This window comes from Carettochelys insculpta, chromosome 3, assembly GCF_033958435.1.
Source record: "Carettochelys insculpta isolate YL-2023 chromosome 3, ASM3395843v1, whole genome shotgun sequence".
Taxonomy (NCBI): Eukaryota; Metazoa; Chordata; order Testudines; family Carettochelyidae; genus Carettochelys; species Carettochelys insculpta.
The window spans coordinates 42,601,370-42,619,497 of NC_134139.1; the positions used below are offsets into that span (position 1 = coordinate 42,601,370).

Genomic DNA, 18,128 nt, shown 5'->3' on the forward strand with positions numbered 1-18,128 from the left:
CACAAATGTGGCAATCAGATCCTAAGCACGTGGGCAAGACCCCAGGACTAAATTTGCCATAGTGACTCAGCAGCCTCTTCATCTCGTGTCTCATCTCTGGCCATTGGAGATATTGCCAATATCAGTCACATATGGGACATATGCCAGCATAAGCTTTCGTGGGCAAAGACCCACTTTGTCAGATGCAGATGATGAAGTGGGTCTTTGCCCACGAAAGCTTATGCTCATACATTTCTGTTAGTCTATAAGGTGCCACAGGACCCCTCGTTACTTTTGCAGATCCAGACTAACACAGCTTCCCCTCTGATACATGCCAGCACAGGCAGACTCATCTGACCATCCTCTCCATGAATGTATCAAGCTCTGTACTGAAGCTAATTAGGTTGCCACCCATCACCACTTTTCCTGCTGGAAGGCTGTTCCAGAATTCCACTCTTCTGATGGTTACAATTAGAAATCAGCCCTAAACTTGCTGATGGCCAGTTCATATCCATTTGTTCTTGTGCCAACATTGTCACTAAACTTAAATAACTCCTCTCACTCCCTGCTGTTTAGCCCTCTGATGAATTTACAGAGCGCAGTCATATCTTCCCTCAGCCTTAGTTTTGTTAGGATAAATAAACTTTAAGCCTCCTGATAACAGGTAGGTTCTACATTCTTCTGATCCTCCTAATACCACTTCTCTGCACCTGTTCCACTTTGAATTCACTTTTCTGAAATATGGGAGACAAGAATTCCCCACAGTATTTCAGATGAGGTCTCACCAGCGTAGCAAGACAACAGCCACCATGGGCCCGGAGCCAAAATATAGGAGGGCAGGCTCCATGACGCAGAAGTGGCAGGGCCTTGGGCAGTCAGCCCTTAGTGCTGCCCAGAACATGGCACCCCCTCCCTCCAGTCCTCAGAGACACATGGAGCAACACTCTGGCGGTAACTCAAGACAACAGGAGCTCCAGCCCCCCACTGGTCCCCAGTGCAATTGCCACTCCCTGTTGCTGGGCCTGCACCAGTGCCTTCTACAGTGGTCATAACACTTCCCTGTCTCTACTAGAAATACCTCATTGGAAGCATCCTAGGACTGCACTAGTCTTTTTCACAACCACATCACACTGGCAGCTCATAGTTATCTTGTGACTGACCAATATTCCCAGGCCATTCTCTTCCTCTTGTTTCCAACTCATACATCCCCAGCTTATAACAAAAGTTCTTGCTCTTAGTCTCTAAATGCATGATCTTGGGCCCTGCACTGTTAAGTTTCAACCCCTTTCTGTTACTCCAGTTTACAAGGTCATCTGCATCTTCTTGTAGGATACTCCTGTCCTGCTCCATATGGGCTATCCTTCCCAGCTTTGCATTATCTGCAAATTTTATTACACCCTTCCACTTCTGTGTTGCAGTCATTAATGAAAATGTTAAATAAGATTGTTCAGAAGACCAGTCCTTGAGGAACTCTACTCAAACCTCCCCCAGCCTGACAGTTCACATTTCTGTAGAACCTGTTGTAGTCTAACTAATTTCCTATCTGCTTTTCAATTCTTATATTAAGTCATCTCCAATTTAACAAATAATTTTCCCACGCTGAACTGGACTGAATGCTTTACTGAAATCCAGGTAGATTAGAGCTGTTGCGTATCCTTTGCCCTAGAATATCGGTTATCTCCTCAGAGAAAGATTTTGGGTTGGTCTGCCATGATCTGCCTTTTGTAAACACATGTTGCATTTTATCCCAATTACCAGATACCTTTATATCCTTAACAACACTCACTTTCAAAGTTTGTTCTAAAATCTTGCACAAAATTGAGGTCAAACTATAAAAGCCTACTGTTTTTTTATCACTTTTCTTTCTTAAATACTATATTTATAATTCTCCTATCATATGGTAAAACCGTTCAGTTTAGAGATTAATAAAACCTCTTGCTGTAGGTTTTGCAATTTTATAAATGTTCTTATATTGAGATTATACGTACCCCCGATTTGGACCCATTAAAGTTATTTAAATTCCATCTTGGATCTGGCAATTTCTACTTCCATATCCTTGTTCACATTAACCATCCTGTCACTGCCCCCCAAGCTCCTCATTACCCTTATAAGAAACTGAGCCAAACCATTTATTTAGGTGTTGGGCCATGCCTAGATTTACTTTAATCTCCACCCCATCCTTGGTGTTTAGCAGTCTCACTTATTCCTTGTTTTCTTTTTATTTATATGGCTATAGACCCTTTTGTTATTTGTTTTAGTTTGCATTGCAAGGTCCAGTTCTGCTTGGCTTTGGGCAGTTCTCACTTTCCCCATATCTTTCTACACTTTCCAACATCCTAGAGGTAGCTTTTCTTGCTGATCCATGCTTTCTTCCATTCCTTGCAGACTTTCTGCTTTCTCTTAATAACTTGTTGAAGATGTTTGTTCATCCAGTTAGTTCACAACACCTCCCTTTGATGTTGTTCTCCCCTTACTTGGGATGTAGGCTTACAGTAGTTTGTGACTTTGATTTAAAAAATTCCAAGCATCCTCCTTATTAAGATTCTCAGGTTCTTCAGTCCAGTCCATTTCCCTAAATAAATTCCCTATTTTAAATATGGGCCTCTTGAAATCAAGAATCCTAGCTGCAGACCTATTTTTCTTCCATTTGGTTTAAACTGAAATCAATTAAGTCATGATCTCTTGATCCAAGGCTGTCCTCTGCAACCAGTTCTTCTGTGGTCCTCTCTATTTACAAACGCTAAAGCTTTGTCGACACTTAACAGTTTGAAGTGCAGTCACAGCAGTGCCTTAAAGTGAAAGTGTGACTATGGCATGAGTGCTGGGAGAGTGCTTTCCCAGAACTCTATGTAAACAACCTCCACAAGCACAGTTTCTACTGCTGTAGCCTAGTTCACAGTGGTGCTTTACAGCTCTGTAACTTGCTGTGCTTACAAGGGTATTTTTTCACACCCCAAGCCACAAAGTTAGTGCTGTAAAAACAACAAGAAGTCCGGTGGCACCTTATAGACTAACAGATATTTTGGAGCATAAGCTTTCGTGGGCAAAGACCCACTTCATCAGATACATCAGTGCTGTACAGTACCAGGGTAGATTTGGCTTAAATTTAAAATGAGATCACCTCTTGTTCATTTGGTGACAAAATCTTAGAGGTAAAAAGTGGTACATACAACAGAGCATATCATTCAAGGTCCATCTTTATCACCTCGCTTTGGAATTCTTTTGTCCAGTTCCTTTTTTAATTAAAGCATGTGCATTTCCCTGACCTATGACAAGAGTAAAAATATTTTTATCAACTCAGATGCGTAACATTTACATACCACAGCCCTTAAAAGAATATTTAAGTTACTATGGAAATATAGCCATCTCTGGGGTGAAACACATAAAACGTTTAACATAACACAGAAATATTATAAAATAAATTAGGACACGGAATGAAGAATAATATCTTAGACTGGGAGTCCTCATTTTTTTCTTATGACACCCCATCTTTTCACTGGCCAAATACTGGGAGAAAAATCCTCTTATTGCCATATAATAATACATTTCAAATTCAGCCAAGTCAAAGCATCTAGACCTAATACATCAGAGAGAAGATTTCCTCTTCGCATACCCACTCTCATCCCTGTGGTTTTCCTCTCGCTCCGATTGTCTATTTTTCACCATTCTGTGGGGCTCTCCAGCAACAATGTGATAGTAGCAGAAAGCACTGAACAATTAAAAGAAAAGGAGTGTCCAGGTTTGTGATTTGCTTATGTAAGGAGTGGCATGTAGGGGGCGACACTTCAGAGTGATCCTCAGTTCCTGTTAATAGTCATTGGCTCCATTAGCTTCAGCTGGACTCTGACCATTTATACCTGATCTCTGTATCTGCCTCTTTGAGAATCAGAGTGCTTGAACTCATACAGCCATAGACTTTAAGGTCAGAAGGGAACATCATAATAATCTAATCTGACCTCCTGATCATAATAGAGCCCTCATGCTATTCATATGTCTCTGTTCGACAAGCAGTAATCCACAACATTTGAAACAGTAATCAGCCTGCCTCACACACCACCTCTATGAATAAGTACATGCCTGATTTCCAGAGCAACAGGAGTAGCACCTACCTGTGTGAAACTAACACTTTGCTTACCAAAAACACTGAATGTTTCCCAATGTCAAAATGCAGCCATTAGAACTCTGCAAATCCCATACCAAGAAGCCAGAGCAGATATTAGCGGAGTGGTCACAGTTTAAGCAACTTTGGTCCTTCCAAGTGAAAATGGTGGTAAGCAGAATGTGATCCCAGCTACTGGGCACACATGCCTAGTCTTAAGGGAAGCACAAGAGGTCTTTATGAGCACAAGTGGTTGGGGCCAATCAACTCATACATGGGACAAGCTTCTCAGTGTCACCTAATATCACACTACAACATGCTTTCCCAAACTGGGGTGCATCCCCCCCAGGAGGCATGAAGAAATTCCAGGGGGGAAGCAAGGTGACCCAGCCCCCTCATCATTCTCCCACCTGAAGAAAAAGCTGACTTTTGCTTCTGGCTCTCAGCCCCTGCCATTTTATGTGGGCAACCCGGTGCAGCTGCTATCAAAAGCAGGCAGCCAATGAAGACCTATGTGGAGCTACCTGCCTCCTGTAAAGTTGAGTGGGTGTGGGTTGGGGAGGGGAGGGAGAGGAGGATGGGATGAGATGGGGGCTGGGCGTGCCTGGTTCAGGGTAGGAGGATGGGGTGAGAGTGGGGGTCTGGTGGTGCCTGGCTTTGGGGGAGGGGAGGGGCTTGAGTCAGGGAGCTTGTGGGGCTCAGGTGGCCAGCTTGCAAGGTCATGGGGCTTGGGTGGGTGGCCCCAGCATTGCGGTGCTCAGGCCGGTGGGCAGGTGGCTGGCTCTGGCAGCACGAGGCTCAGTCAGCTTGGATAGGCGGCTCTGGCAGCACAGGGCTCAGGCAGGCAGGCAGCTGGTGTGGGCAGCTCTGGTGGCTGGGAGGGGGCTCAGGCAGCTGGCGCTGCACCAGGCACCCACAAGGGGCCAAGAAAAAATATTTGTGCTTCTTTTAAATTTTAAATAACTTTTCATGTGAAGTGTTTGTGTTATTTTTAATTCTGAATTGATATTCTTGTTAAAAGGGGGGCTGGGTGATGGTAAAGAAAAGGTCGGGGGGCGTGAGGGTTTCTCAAAAATCAAAAGGGGGGGGGCGTGATGCCAAAAAGTTTGGGAACTATTGCACTACAACAGTAATTCAGTGCAGACTTCAAAAGAGAAGAGCACCACCTGCTGAATCCTCACCACCACATGCTGCAGCACAGGGGTTTTCATTAGAAAACTTCCAGCCTACCCCACTAACTCCTGCTCAAGAAGACACAACTACGGGCATCACTGTAAGGCTTAGTCTATGGGCAAAGGGGCAATACTTACCCTACTGTACAAGTGATACATCCTATCTTCAGAATAACCACTAATGTCTGTTTTGCTCTTTACAAAACTGTACTGACACAATGTACAATTTATAACATCTTTCTCAAGGGCCCAAGAAAAATGAGAAGATAGATACTTTGTTACAGAATGAAATAAATGCATTAAAACTTGTAATAATACATGGATTTATCCCTTTAGATTACAGTCCTTTAGTTTCAACAGTGAACGCTCATGATTTTAATGGAGAAGTTCTTTGTTCAATCTCTGCTGACAGCCCAGCGGGAGAAGTTATACTCAGTCTGATTTGGAAATTCCATAGGCGAAAAATATTAAGGTCGCAAAGTGATGTACTCAGCTGTCAAGAAGTGCCATTTGAAAGTGCCCTGAGTGGCCTAGGGATCCATCCTCTTCAGATTCTTGTTTCAAGTACCCTTTTGTGGTGGCTCGGCATGTTCCTGATCTGAGCCCCCAGCCTGAAGCTCCCAGCCGCAGACAACAAGGCATGCTTGGTAAGTGAACCTTCACTTTGGAAATCTTACAGTCCCCAGCACTGGAATTGGGCAGGTTAGGAATACAATGCAGAATCCATACTGTCTTTCTCTGAATTCACGGGGAGGAGGACAGAGTAAAGATATAGGACCTGTTGCCTCTTTTTGATTTGCACAGCTTGTCAAAATGTGGGGCCTGTGGATGTCCCAGTTGGGAATAGAAATAGATCAGTATTTCTTTGATGCAGTTGTTTATTTACAAACAACATGCACACATCTGTGTCTCTGAATGCAGAATGCATCAAATAGCAAGAAACTGTTTCTTTGGCTCACAGCACCAAGAATGCTCTTTTCAGCTTGCATCTCTGACTGAAAAAATCTTTTCCCAGGTTTCTTCCAGGTCAGACACTAAGCAGTCTCAGTTTTGCATGTTCTTCTTTCCTCTCACACACATCCATGCTTCTGAGTATAAACATTACATAGCAAAAATTCCTGGATATGTTTCTACACTCCTTTTGTCCTAAGTGGGTTTATACTTACAGTATGTTAACTGCAAGGTACAGTCACACCTATCAATCTCAATGAGGTTTAACTCAACCCAGAAAAAGATTTCACCCATTAACTGACCCACTCCTGCTGCCATTGAAATCAATGGCAATGTTTACATTGACCTCAGTGGAAATATGATTATTCTATTGGTGGAGGTGGTAGAAGCAGAGAAAGATTTGACCAGTGTCAGTTGTTGGTAAGAGTCTGTTTAAATGTTTGTAACATGAACCCAGATGTAATGCTATAGACACAATGTACATTTTATAACCAACTAATAAATACTAAAGCAAAATGAAAAGAGAGTCTTTATTGGACAAGATATCATATTCCAATCTTATGAAACTTTGAATGCTACCAAAATGGTATTTTCCCCTCAAAGCTGCCATGCTAACATTTTGTAAAGTATTCTGTTAGCCTGGGGCAAATTTTGTACATATGCGTTTATGAAGACTTGAAGAACAGCTTGAAAAGAAATGCAGAAACCTATTTTTGCAGGTACTTCAGAAGACTTCTACAATCCATTTTGAAATCCAGAGAGAATGGAATACATCCTACATGTACAGCAGCACTTGGCTTTCTCACTCTATATGTGTCCACAGCAAAATAATCCCTCCGATAAATCATGGAAACCATCCCAACGACACCGGAAAACTGGAAAGTACACCTCTGAAACATCACTGTTTGTGCTTGGAAAGGGGCTCTGCACATTCACTTTTGAACATTAACAAGTGAGAGACAGCTCTGCTTTGCTCAATTGGCAAGCAGGGATTCCAGTTTAATAAAATCATTAGAAGCTGCATGTCTTGGGGTGGTTTAACATGCTCAGTCTGCAATAGAATAACACAGTTAAATAGATCCGATGACTTTATCACTGTACCTCTTTAACCACAAACACAGGATTATGGCCATGCTTGTAGTGGCTGCCATTTACCTGGCAAGGCTTTGTCAATCCCGTCAAACTCCCTGAAGAAACAGCAGAGGGAGAAAGGTGGTGGGACGCTCATGCGACTCAAGAAGGAACCTTAGGAAACCTCTGGGCTGTTCCCTACGTCTCTGCTCCCATCTAAGTCAACAGCAAAATCCCCCGGGCTTCCCACAGGCAACTTTGCCAACGGGGACTCCCACACCCCCTCCAACCGCCAGGGGCCGACGGAGACGTCCGCAGAGGAGCCAGCCGCCCACCCTCTCCCAGCGGAAGTAACTCTCTGCTGGGGCCTCACGGCTCTTTCCAGCAGGTGGCCGGGCTCGACGCCGGGCTCCCCGCCCTCCCCTCAGGCTTGACCGCGGCCGTGAGCCTGCCTCGCTCGCCCGCCCCTGCAGGCGCCGGGCACTGCGAAGCGGGCGAGCGGGGGGCGGAGATGGTTGGCGGGTTCCACCGCACGCAACGGGGAGGCGGCAGGCAGAGGAGGGAAACGTTCCCACGCCAGACACCCACCGATGGAGGAGACGGGCCCCGCTGCCGGAAGCGCCCCTGGGCCCACGGCCCCGCCAGCCTCCTCCCCCTCCCTCCCCCCCCCCCCCCCGCAGGACAGCGCCAAGGCGCGGGCGGGGGACAGGGGCAGCTGACAAAGCGGAGGGCCCAGTAGGGCGGCTGCGATGTGTCAATAGCAGCAAGCGGCTGTGCGAACCCGGGCCGGGCTCCGGCTAAGCGCCCAGGGACTTCCCGGCCCTGGCAGCCGCTGCCCCCCCGCAGGCGGGCTCGGCGCGGGGCTGGCCGAGGCGCGAAGGGTTAACAGCTCGGCGGGTTGCAGCAGCGCTCGAGGTGGGATCCGCCGCAACTGGCATTTGCCTGCACATGACCTGCCAAGCTCCGGTGACAACAGCCCGGGCCGCCGAGGAGCTTCCCACAGTCGCTGCTGCGCGGCGCGCCGAGCTCGCTCTCCGCGGCCGCCGCTGCCCCATTGCCCCGAACCCAGCGGCCGCCGCCCCCCGGGGGCCCGCGATCTCGGCCGGCCGCCTTCCCCCGCAGGTCAGTTTCATTAATGCTTCATTTCCAGGGCTGCCCCGCCCGCCCCCGGCGCCGCCTAGGGCCGCCAGGAGCGCTCCGCTCCCGGCTGGAGTTGCCGTCGGGGGGAATTACAGCCGGGCTGCGCGTGTCTCCCGCAAGCGGGCCTGGCAGAGGGACCGGCCCCAGCTCGGACCTGCGGCTCATTCCCGGCGGGGGACTCGGCGCCTCTTTTCCGGGCTTGCCGTCCAAAGCCGCGCAGCGGGGCACAGGCAGGAGCCGCCACCCAGGCGCGGGGACAGTGCGGCGATCCCCGCTCCCACGCTGCTGCGGCGCATCCTCGTCCCGCCTGGGAGCCCGTCCGCCCCCCTCCGCAGCAGCGAGCTGGGCTGGTGGGAGAGCGGTGCTGCTCGCTCCCTGCGCTTTCCAGGCACAGGTCGGGCGGGCCAGTCATCCTCATTATACACCCCGCTCTGCCGCCGGGGTATGGGGGGGGGTTACATGGGCCGCCCCCGCTCCTCTGTCGCTGCAGGCAGGTGCAGGACTATTAACCCTTCGCCCTTCCGAGCCGCAGCCCACCTGAGCCCTCCTTCTCCCCGCAGCATGGCCCTCCGGCGGCTCGGAGAGGCGCTCTCCAGCACCCCGCCCCTGCAGCGCGCCCTGCTGCTGCTCCTCTCTCTGCTCCTCGCAGCCCACCTGGCGAAGCTCCTCCTGCGGCGGCGGCGGCGGCTGGAGCCTCCCGGCCCCTTCCCTTGGCCTCTGCTGGGCAACGCGGCACAGCTGGGCAGCGCCCCGCACCTGGCCTTCGCCCGCCTGGCCCGCACCTACGGGGCCGTGTTCCAGCTGCGCCTGGGCAGCTGGCCCGTGGTGGTGCTGAACGGCGAGCGCGCCATCCGCCAGGCGCTCATCCGCCAGGGGGCCGCTTTCGCCGGCCGGCCGCGCTTCGCTTCCTTCCGCCTGGTGTCCGGCGGCCGCAGCCTGGCCTTCGGCGGCTACTCCGAGCTGTGGAAGCTGCAGCGCCGCCTGGCGCACTCCACTGTGCGCGCCTTCTCCACGGGGAGCCCGGCCCCGCGCCGCCGGCTGGAGCAGCACCTGCTGGGCGAGGCGCGGGCGCTGGTGCGGCTGCTGGTGCGGGGCTGCGCGGGCGGCGCCTTCGTGGACCCGGCGCGCAGCCTGGTGGTGGCGGTGGCCAACGTGATGAGCGCCCTGTGCTTCGGGCGCCGCTACCGGCACAGCGACGCCGAGTTCCTGCGGCTGGTGGGCCGCAATGAGCAGTTCGGCCGCACGGTGGGGGCCGGCAGCCTGGTGGACACGCTGCCCTGGCTCCAGCGCTTCCCTAACCCGGTGCGCGCCGCCTACCGCGCCTTCCGCCAGCTCAACCGCCACTTCTACGGCTTCGTGCGGGGCAAGTTCCTGCAGCACCGCGGCAGCCTGCGCCCCGGGGCCGCTCCGCGCGACCTGCTGGACGCCTTCATCCGCCTGCAGCAGCAGCAGCCGCGCCTGCCGCTGGAGCACGTGCCGGCCACCGTCACCGACATCTTCGGGGCCAGCCAGGACACTCTCTCCACCGCCCTGCAGTGGCTCATCATCTTCCTCATCCGGTGGGTGCGCTGGGGCCAGGGAGCAGAGCTGGGGGCAAAGCCAGGGACGGGGATGAGGGGACACGTTTTGCATCGGGGCCGGAGTCGTGTGTACAGTTCTTGGTCACCCCGGCAGCCCCTAGCCTGCAAGGGGCTGCAAGGGAGATGCTATGATCCCAGCAAGTCATTTTCCCCGGGTGAGTCACCCATTGCATTTCAAGGGTGCTGACCCTGCAGTTTCTCCAAATGCGAGAAACTGCACTGCATACCTTCGGGTAGTGGGGAGATGCATTCCCACTTTCCCCTGAAACAAAACACAAAGAAAAACTAACTGCCAGGGGCCTGATCTCAGGAACCAGCATCCCTGAGAGGGGCCCTCATAGGGTGAGGATATGGGTGAAATGAGCTTAAAGTGCAGCAAGAGAGGTTTCAGATGGACAAAGGTAGGTCTCCCCCGCCCCCCCCCAAAGTGCCAGGCTGGTTGAGCACAGGAACAAATTAAGGAGGTAGGTTATGGAATCTCCATCAATGGAGATTCTTAAGAGTAGGTCAGATAAACATCTGTCAGGGATGATGGAGGTGGTATCCCTTCTACCTGAGTTCAGGGGACTGGATTTGATGACCTCTCCAGGTTATAATTCATCTCCCTCAAGGCCCTGAATTCGACTCCTCATAAGGGAAGGATGGTCCCGTGGCTTAGGACAAGAGAGACCTGAGTCTGCTGTGGTCCTGCTGAGTGATTTCAGGTGAATCATTTAGTTTGACGCTATGCTGAATCAATCAATCCACCAATCATCAGTTCATCACATTTGCTGGAGACATGATAAATCAATCTCTGAGTTTACTACCACTGATGGCCGTACACTACCAAAAATGAGAAGAGTAGCTGGCATTGACCCGAGAGCCACCCCGTCAACCTTACTTCGCAAAAGATGCTGTGGTAAACATTTTGACTTCAGCTATGGTATTTGCACAGCTAAAATAGGTAAACAGTGCAGGTAAGTGTAGACAATACCTTAATTCAGCCTCAGTAAAACTGGGATAATGCTGCTTCCCTTCATTAGCAGGATAAAATACATGAGAAACGTTGTGAAGAGAGCTATACAAGAAATAGGTACCACATTTATAGGGAGTGTAGTCCTTACCTACTCCAAATGGGAATGAAACTAGTCCCTTTTACTACACAGTGCTGCTAGGTCAGTCTGACTGTAGCTATTTCTGTCCATCAGGACCCCTTCTGCTTTTTGGAAGGGAGCAGCCTGTGAAAACCTTGTCACAATTTTATTTAAAAATTCCTTAAATCTGCTTCAGAAAACATGGCAGTGATCACCCTCTAGTTCAGGCAAGAGCTTCCATCAAAAATTAAAATAAGTTTAGAAATACAGAACCTGATTTTGATCTCTCCTGAAAAGGTAGGTGGGGAACAGAGTGCGAAATCAGAATCAGGCCCATCTGATGGTTGTTGGTTGCCTCGAGTAGGGTGAGTTTAATATCAGTTTATGAGATGCAGGTTTAAGTTGCCCCACGCCTGTCAGTGTTCTGGGAGAATATATGCTATCAGTTGCCTGAAAAAAGTTTTCCTCTCTGCCCAGCCTGGCTTCTAAAAATGTGACAGTAAAGTGGTGTCTGTGATCACATAGCAAGTCTCTTGCTTTCCTCACTCCAGTTCCTCAAACCCAATTAGATGCAGCTGTTGGAAAGGATCCATATATAAAAGCCAACTAAAATAAACAGTGCTTATAAACTAATAGGTCTCACTGTCCAGAACATTTTGTGTGACATAAGACAGACATGTTGGAATCCTGCAACCAAAATCTAATATATTAAACATGTTCCATGGACAAATTGGCCCATCATTGCAAGAGTATGCTGAGAGTGCCAGTGATGTGCGAGCATCCAGCAGAACTGATCTGGTTATTAGCTCTTTGTTTCTAGTTGAAAATACACTGAAGGTAGATAACAATCCTGTACTTGTGGGCACTGAAGTACCTTGGTTGTTCATGATTAACTCACACGGAAGCTCTGGGAGAACTGCCAAAAACTGAAGATATTGGAAGTGGGGGAACCAGTGGCACTCTATGCAACATTTATCGAATCCATGAGGAAAGAGGCTAATAAAAAGGCAACAAAAACAAACCACCACCAAAGTAACAAATTTTACCAGGTCTAGATCAGAGGTTATAGGAACAGTATATTATCTACTTAAGCCAGATGAAGCATTCGTGCACTGTTTTACAAACCATCTACAGTATTATGTTACAGCCATAATAGGCATCTGTATTCTAGGAGCAGTATGATTCATGAAAAACCATCAAAGCTTAGGAACAGGTGAACCTGTTGGCCAGCCCCTGAGTATAAATGCACCAAAATATTCACCTTGCTGAAGATAGTTGGGCTCAACAAAATATCTTATGGTTGGAAGAGGCTTTGAAATAGCAGTTTCCTCCTCTCTAGCTCCCAGCCTTTTCTTAGTCATTTGCTCTGTCTGGATAGTCTCTTCCTATGCTCATATGTTCAACCTCTGCTTAAAAAGTAGACATTTGACACCTTAGGTATAGGGATATAATTACTAAAGTTCATATAACCTGTTTGGCATTTTAACTGAAGTGTTTTACATTTGGACTTTTGTTTGGTTTGCAGACATGCATTTCACAAAGCCATCTGACCTCCCAGTCAAAAGAAACATACACAACACTTTCAAAAGATGAGCTGGAAGCTTAAATTCATAATCAAAATATACTGAATGTATGGGTTATTTATAACAATGTGTAATCCATTAATTTCCCTTTTAGACCTACAACCAGAGCAGTGGTAATGGGCTACTTCACCTTGAATAGTCCCTTAGAAAATCTGCAACTTCTGCTAAACTATCTGTTTGACCTTGTGTTTAGCTGTGATAATCTGAATATCTTTCCCAAACTTGAGGAAAAGCCCTGTGTACTTTGAAAGTTCGTCTCGCACCAATAGAAGTTCAATAAGAAGATATTCTCTCATTCATTTTGCCTGTCATGCAACCATACGGAGGTACAGTAGGGAGGAAAAGAACATGAACATGAACAGACCCACCTTGACAAGTTAAAAATCAGAAATTCAAAATATATATGTGGGACAACAGTAGAGCTCTGTTGCTTTTAGGGAGGGAAGGAATGAGTATTAAAAAATAAATTAACCAGGAGATCAGTGCCTGTTTGTTCCTCTAAGATGTTCGTTTGCTTTATAATCACTATAAGAACTCTTTCTTCAAGCCTGTATAACTTGAAATAATTTTTGCTCACAATCCTAAATACACCGCAGTACTGAGCGGAAAAAAAGTGGTTTTAATATTAATTAGTAAATACCCATACAGGTGGGAGTGCTCGTGAACTTTCCTATTTTGATAATTTCAGTTAAACATTTGTTTTAGTTTAAAAAGCAATACATATGACTCTACTCAATGTGTGATATAGTCCTGTGCATGTTAATTCAAATGCCAATGCAAACAGATTTATAGATTACATATAGAGTTGAAACTGAATTTCCACCGTGTGAGAAGTTCCTGCTTTTGGTGAGGCTGGAGGGATATGAGGGGATGTAATTCTGCTTTAGAATGAAACATGGACATTTTGTAGTTTCCTACAAAACAAAAATTCTAGAAAAGAAAATTAATTTGGGAAGTATCGTTTCAATCTCTTTTGTTTTAAATTTTATATTGCATTAAAATATATTAATATTGCATATGTATAATATTAAATGTCACATTTTACTATAGCAGTCTAAATTGTAATGTTATTGAAAAAAATCGTTGTGAACACTTGCATAATTAACATGTTTGCCTGAAGTCTTTTATTTTGACAAAACTTCATTTGAAAATTGTGGGGAAAAAAAAAACTGAGCAGCTCTAGCTTTTAAAAGAATCACATTTAACTAACCTGTTTGAAAATGTCAGTAATACTTGCAGACATGACTTGTGTGCATTTTTAAATCCCAACAGATATCCAAAGGTGCAGGTTAAAATGCAAGAAGAAGTGGATAAGGTTGTTGGCAGAGATCGCTTACCCTGTGCTGAAGATGAACCTCATTTGCCCTATGTTGTAGCTTTTCTTTATGAATCCATGCGTTTCAGCAGCTTTGTGCCAGTCACAATTCCACATGCCACCACGGTAGACACCTCCATAATGGGCTATGTCATTCCAAAAGATACAGTCATATTCATCAACCAGTGGTCAGTGAATCATGACCCAGAAAAATGGACCGACCCAGAGGACTTTGAGCCAACAAGATTCCTCGATGAGAACGGATTCCTTAACAAAGATCTTACCAGCAGCGTGATGATATTTTCATTGGGTAAACGCAGGTGCATTGGAGAGGAGTTATCCAAGTTGCAGCTGTTTCTCTTTACCTCTGTACTGGTACATCAGTGTCATTTTATTGCTAATCCAAAGGAGGACTCTAAAATGGATTTTACCTATGGGTTGACCATTAAACCTAAGCCATTTACAGTTAATGTCACTCTTCGGGATACTATGGATTTGCTAGATAAAGCTGTCCAAAGATTTCAAGCAGAGAAGACAGCAAGTGAAAGTTACCTGTCAGCAAATATATGAACACTGATGTTTGAATGAAATAGAAAATAGAGGCAGGAATCTCCTTAAGTCTAAAAAGAGAAAGTAAAATGCGCTGTGCTGGTGAGCACTCTGTAACATACTAAGTGCCACAAAACACTGAGGGGTGGAACTGCCCAAGCATTAAGCAGGTCCTCTATTTTTAATTGTGTAAAGAGAGCCAGGGGAGCCTTACAAATATATTAAATGCTGAATTAAAGGCAGAGGTACGTGGCTTGAAAGTAAATTTATTGGTGGATACAAGAAAGGAAAAAACCGGTTATTTTAAAACACTTTTCATTAAGTGCCTGGCTGGAGTATCTCAGACACCCCATGCATAACCCTCTCTATGTCTCTTTGCATCTCTCTCAGCCCTAATTTACTTTCAAAGACTCTACCTCCCAAAGGAAAATGATGTATGGAAAGAGGTACCTCGATTGTTGGAACCAGATTCTGCAAGTGCGCTATGGAAGGAGCTTATGTTGTGTCCTGGGATGTCTTTCAGTGCCTTGACGCTAAACATTCAACTAAAGCTTGGGAAAATGCCAAGCTTGCCTTCCGCATTCCAAAGTATTTAAAATAGAACTCAAAAAACTTGTTTCTGAGCACAACAGAATTTTGAAATGTGTTTTATAATCTACGTGTGAACAAATGGAATGTATTGAACTATTTCATTGCCTTGCAAGCAGAAAGATTAAAATTGGTAAGTCACCAAATGGCACACATGAAATAAAATCCATTAATTTATTCATAAGCAGAAGCAAATGTACAGATCAAAAGGAAAAATAATAGATATTTTAATTAGGAAACCTACATAATTATGGCCTTTTCTGATGCTGTATATTTATTTTATTTTCTTATTCTCTCAGCATAAAAGCTTGTGCCCAATCATTCCAGTCTTTAGGCATATGCCAACACTTAATCATGTGATCAGTCTCATTAAAATTCACATAGGTTTGCTGGAGGACTTTTGTCCTAGAACTTTTGTGCCCCTAAGCTTAAATAATGTGTGGAATAGATAGTTAGATTCTTGTATTCAGTCTATTAGCCTGAGTTAAAATTATGTCTATGATAGTTCATATTCTATTCACATATCTGCTTCCAACAGGAACACAAAATAACGGGAGTTAGTTTGGGCCTATAAATTGTAATTTGAACATTTTATAATTTTCATTATTTCACAAAACTTTAGTATTTCAAATAAAGAGTTGTGATCAGCAGTTAAGTAAATCATATATGAGAAGTACTTCAGTCTAAAATTACCATGTGCTGCTTATATATAGGATAATGAACAACACTCAGAGAGCCTGCCTATTAATACATAAAAGTGCAGACCTGTGAAGTGTTGGACACCTCCTATGAGACACAAACTGCCCTCCCCTCTAAATGAAATCTATTCATGTTAGGGGCATTCAGCAGATTGCTTGAGATACCCTATCACAAAGTCAAACCATGTGGTATATAGAGGAATATAGGTCTTGTGCTATAAACAGGAAGTCAGTGGGGCTACTTGAGAGAGTGAGAACTGCTCACACAAGTAGGTGACAGTCTTACCCTCTATTGATAGCAAAGTTAAAACTCACATTGGTGTTGGATGGGAGCAATGTTGAAGACCTGATCCCACTGAAGTACATAGGAGCTTTGCCATTAACTTCAAAGAAATGTGTATCTGGGTTTTAAAGCATTGCCCCTAAACCCAGATGTAGTGACACTCGTGACTCAAACATCTGATTTTTTAGGGAATATATGTTCATATTTTTCAAAACTAAACATAAAAAGCCTTTGATTTTAAAGATCTAAAAAGGGGTATCCTTCAGGTACTTTGTGGATTATATAAAATCTTTGATCTCCCAGAACTTAGCCTGTATCTGTGAAATTCTGTATAAACACTTAACATTCAAATTTGGTTCGATATTAGATGAAATCTTACCTCCATATTTATCACTTATACTTTTGTATGTCCATAAAAAGGCTCTAACCTTCAACAGAGAAGATTCTCTAATTCAAGGATCATGGTGTTCTATTTCATTCAAAATATCTTTTTTGTAATTTTGTACATCTCCCAAAAGCTTTAATATATCTGACTTCTAACATGACTGTTATTCATACACCTGAAATTGATTTGTATGGATGGCTGTGACCAGATGATGGGCAATATAAATGCTTGTCAAATATGTGCATAATACAATGCATATAAAATTCTTTAAGTTTATTAATACTCATATAGAGTGTGTGCCATTCTGAAACAGTTCATCTTTGTGATCATTTTAAAGGTGGATCACTGTATTACCAAAATATTAAATAAACATTATTCTTACAACAAAACTGCTTAGTTGACACTTTTTTGAGGATTTGAATCAGTGTTCTCTCTAATTTTCTCATCCGTGTGCAGAATAAATTTTATTATGTTCATTGAGACATTTGCAGATGTGCACCACCAGTAGAAACATGCTGCTGGTTGTGGGTGCTCTGCTAATCAGTTGGATGTCATTATTTTAACATCGCCTGGGTGGCTGCCCAAGTGCTCTGCTTTCAGGTAACACTGATTTTGGTTGAACAAAACCATTATTTCTTCCCATGCTTAACTTAGGAAAGTCAAGTGACAGCCTGGCCCCCTGGAGTTAGGCCAAAGAAATGCTTTGTCCCTGCTAGACTGCAGTGACCTAAATATTTTCCCCTTGGATAAAGGCATAATCAGTTTGGGCTTTTATTCTTCTGGTCTTTTTTCATTTTTCCTCTTTCACTATCTTTTCTCCCCTCCTTTCATCCATGGGTTCCATCCAATCTCTTGATCTGTCCACTTGGTCTTTTTCCTCCCCACAATTTCCTGGGGCTCAGACCCTTCTGAATTCCTGAGCCCAGGGGTAGTTGCCCTCCCTACCTTCTCCCCACCCCCAATGGGTCTGATAACAAGGATTACATTCTTGGGGGATTTCCAGGAGAAGAGCTACTTCAGTTATTGTACTTTGTCCATGAGTCTGAAGGGTCATCATGACACCCAGACCTCAACGCATCAGTGTGGACCTCTGACCATCAGCCATATATATGTGAAAGCTCTCCATCTTCCCTTCCCTTGTGTTTTCCTTTTTCTCTCTCACTAGCTCCCTTACTATTCACTCAGCTATCCATCTGGTCCTGAGACCAGCCATACCCCATAGTACCAACATAAGCCATCTCATGTCATCTCCTTCTGCCCAGCCTGAGATGGACCAGTAAAGGAGGGGGACTTGACCAGACCAGCCAACAATATCCGAGACTGCAGAAAGGAGCCAGAGCAAAAGCTACCCTAGCTGCCCTCATGTGACTTGTCTAATTGCTTTGAACTTCATGAACATAAATGCTGCATTTCTCCACCTTTACAATCTCCCTCCCTTCCCCTTGTGTCTATTTTGTCAAAGGCAAGGAAAAGTTATCATTTATAATTCAGAATTGAAGAACTAATCTTTTCTTCTCCAGTAGGAAGGAATGCTAGAGAAATAAAACTAACTCAGTGGTTTTCAGATGGAGGTCTAGGGGGCTTAGACTAGATCAAAGATTTCCAAAGGTGGATGCACTACCATTTGAAATATTTTAGCAATCCACAAATGAAAAAAACGTT

At 45.6% G+C, this 18,128-nt stretch overlaps 1 protein-coding gene and 1 long non-coding RNA gene across 3 annotated transcripts in view; one reads left to right on the forward strand and one right to left on the reverse strand.

The window, feature by feature from the left end:
* LOC142010981 (uncharacterized) overlaps positions 1-9,178 on the reverse strand; it is an 85,826-nt gene extending 76,648 nt beyond the window's left edge. Inside the window, exon 1 of the long non-coding RNA XR_012644929.1 lies at positions 9,067-9,178. This is a non-coding gene — a long non-coding RNA (uncharacterized LOC142010981). The remainder of the gene's footprint in view (positions 1-9,066) is intronic.
* CYP1B1 (cytochrome P450 family 1 subfamily B member 1) lies at positions 7,961-16,841 on the forward strand. Of its 2 annotated transcripts, XM_074989688.1 has the most exons (3): positions 8,311-8,394; positions 8,973-9,971; positions 13,921-16,841. In XM_074989688.1, exons 2-3 carry the CDS (start codon positions 8,974-8,976, stop codon positions 14,531-14,533), a joined length of 1,611 nt encoding a protein of 536 aa, XP_074845789.1. In that variant the 5' UTR covers positions 8,311-8,394; position 8,973; the 3' UTR covers positions 14,534-16,841. The 2 variants fall into 2 exon arrangements, with proteins under 2 accessions (XP_074845787.1, XP_074845789.1); XM_074989686.1 differs by having other exon boundaries at positions 7,961-9,971.
* The last annotated feature ends 1,287 nt before the right edge of the window (positions 16,842-18,128 follow it).

Excerpts from the sequence above, each read along its gene's own strand:
- CYP1B1 (XM_074989686.1), top strand. The coding sequence starts at position 8,221 with ATGACCTGCCAAGCTCCGGTGACAACAGCCCGGGCCGCCGAGGAGCTT. Across the intron at positions 9,972-13,920 it reads CTCATCATCTTCCTCATCCG|ATATCCAAAGGTGCAGGTTA; the intron begins GTGGGTGCGCTG and ends AAATCCCAACAG.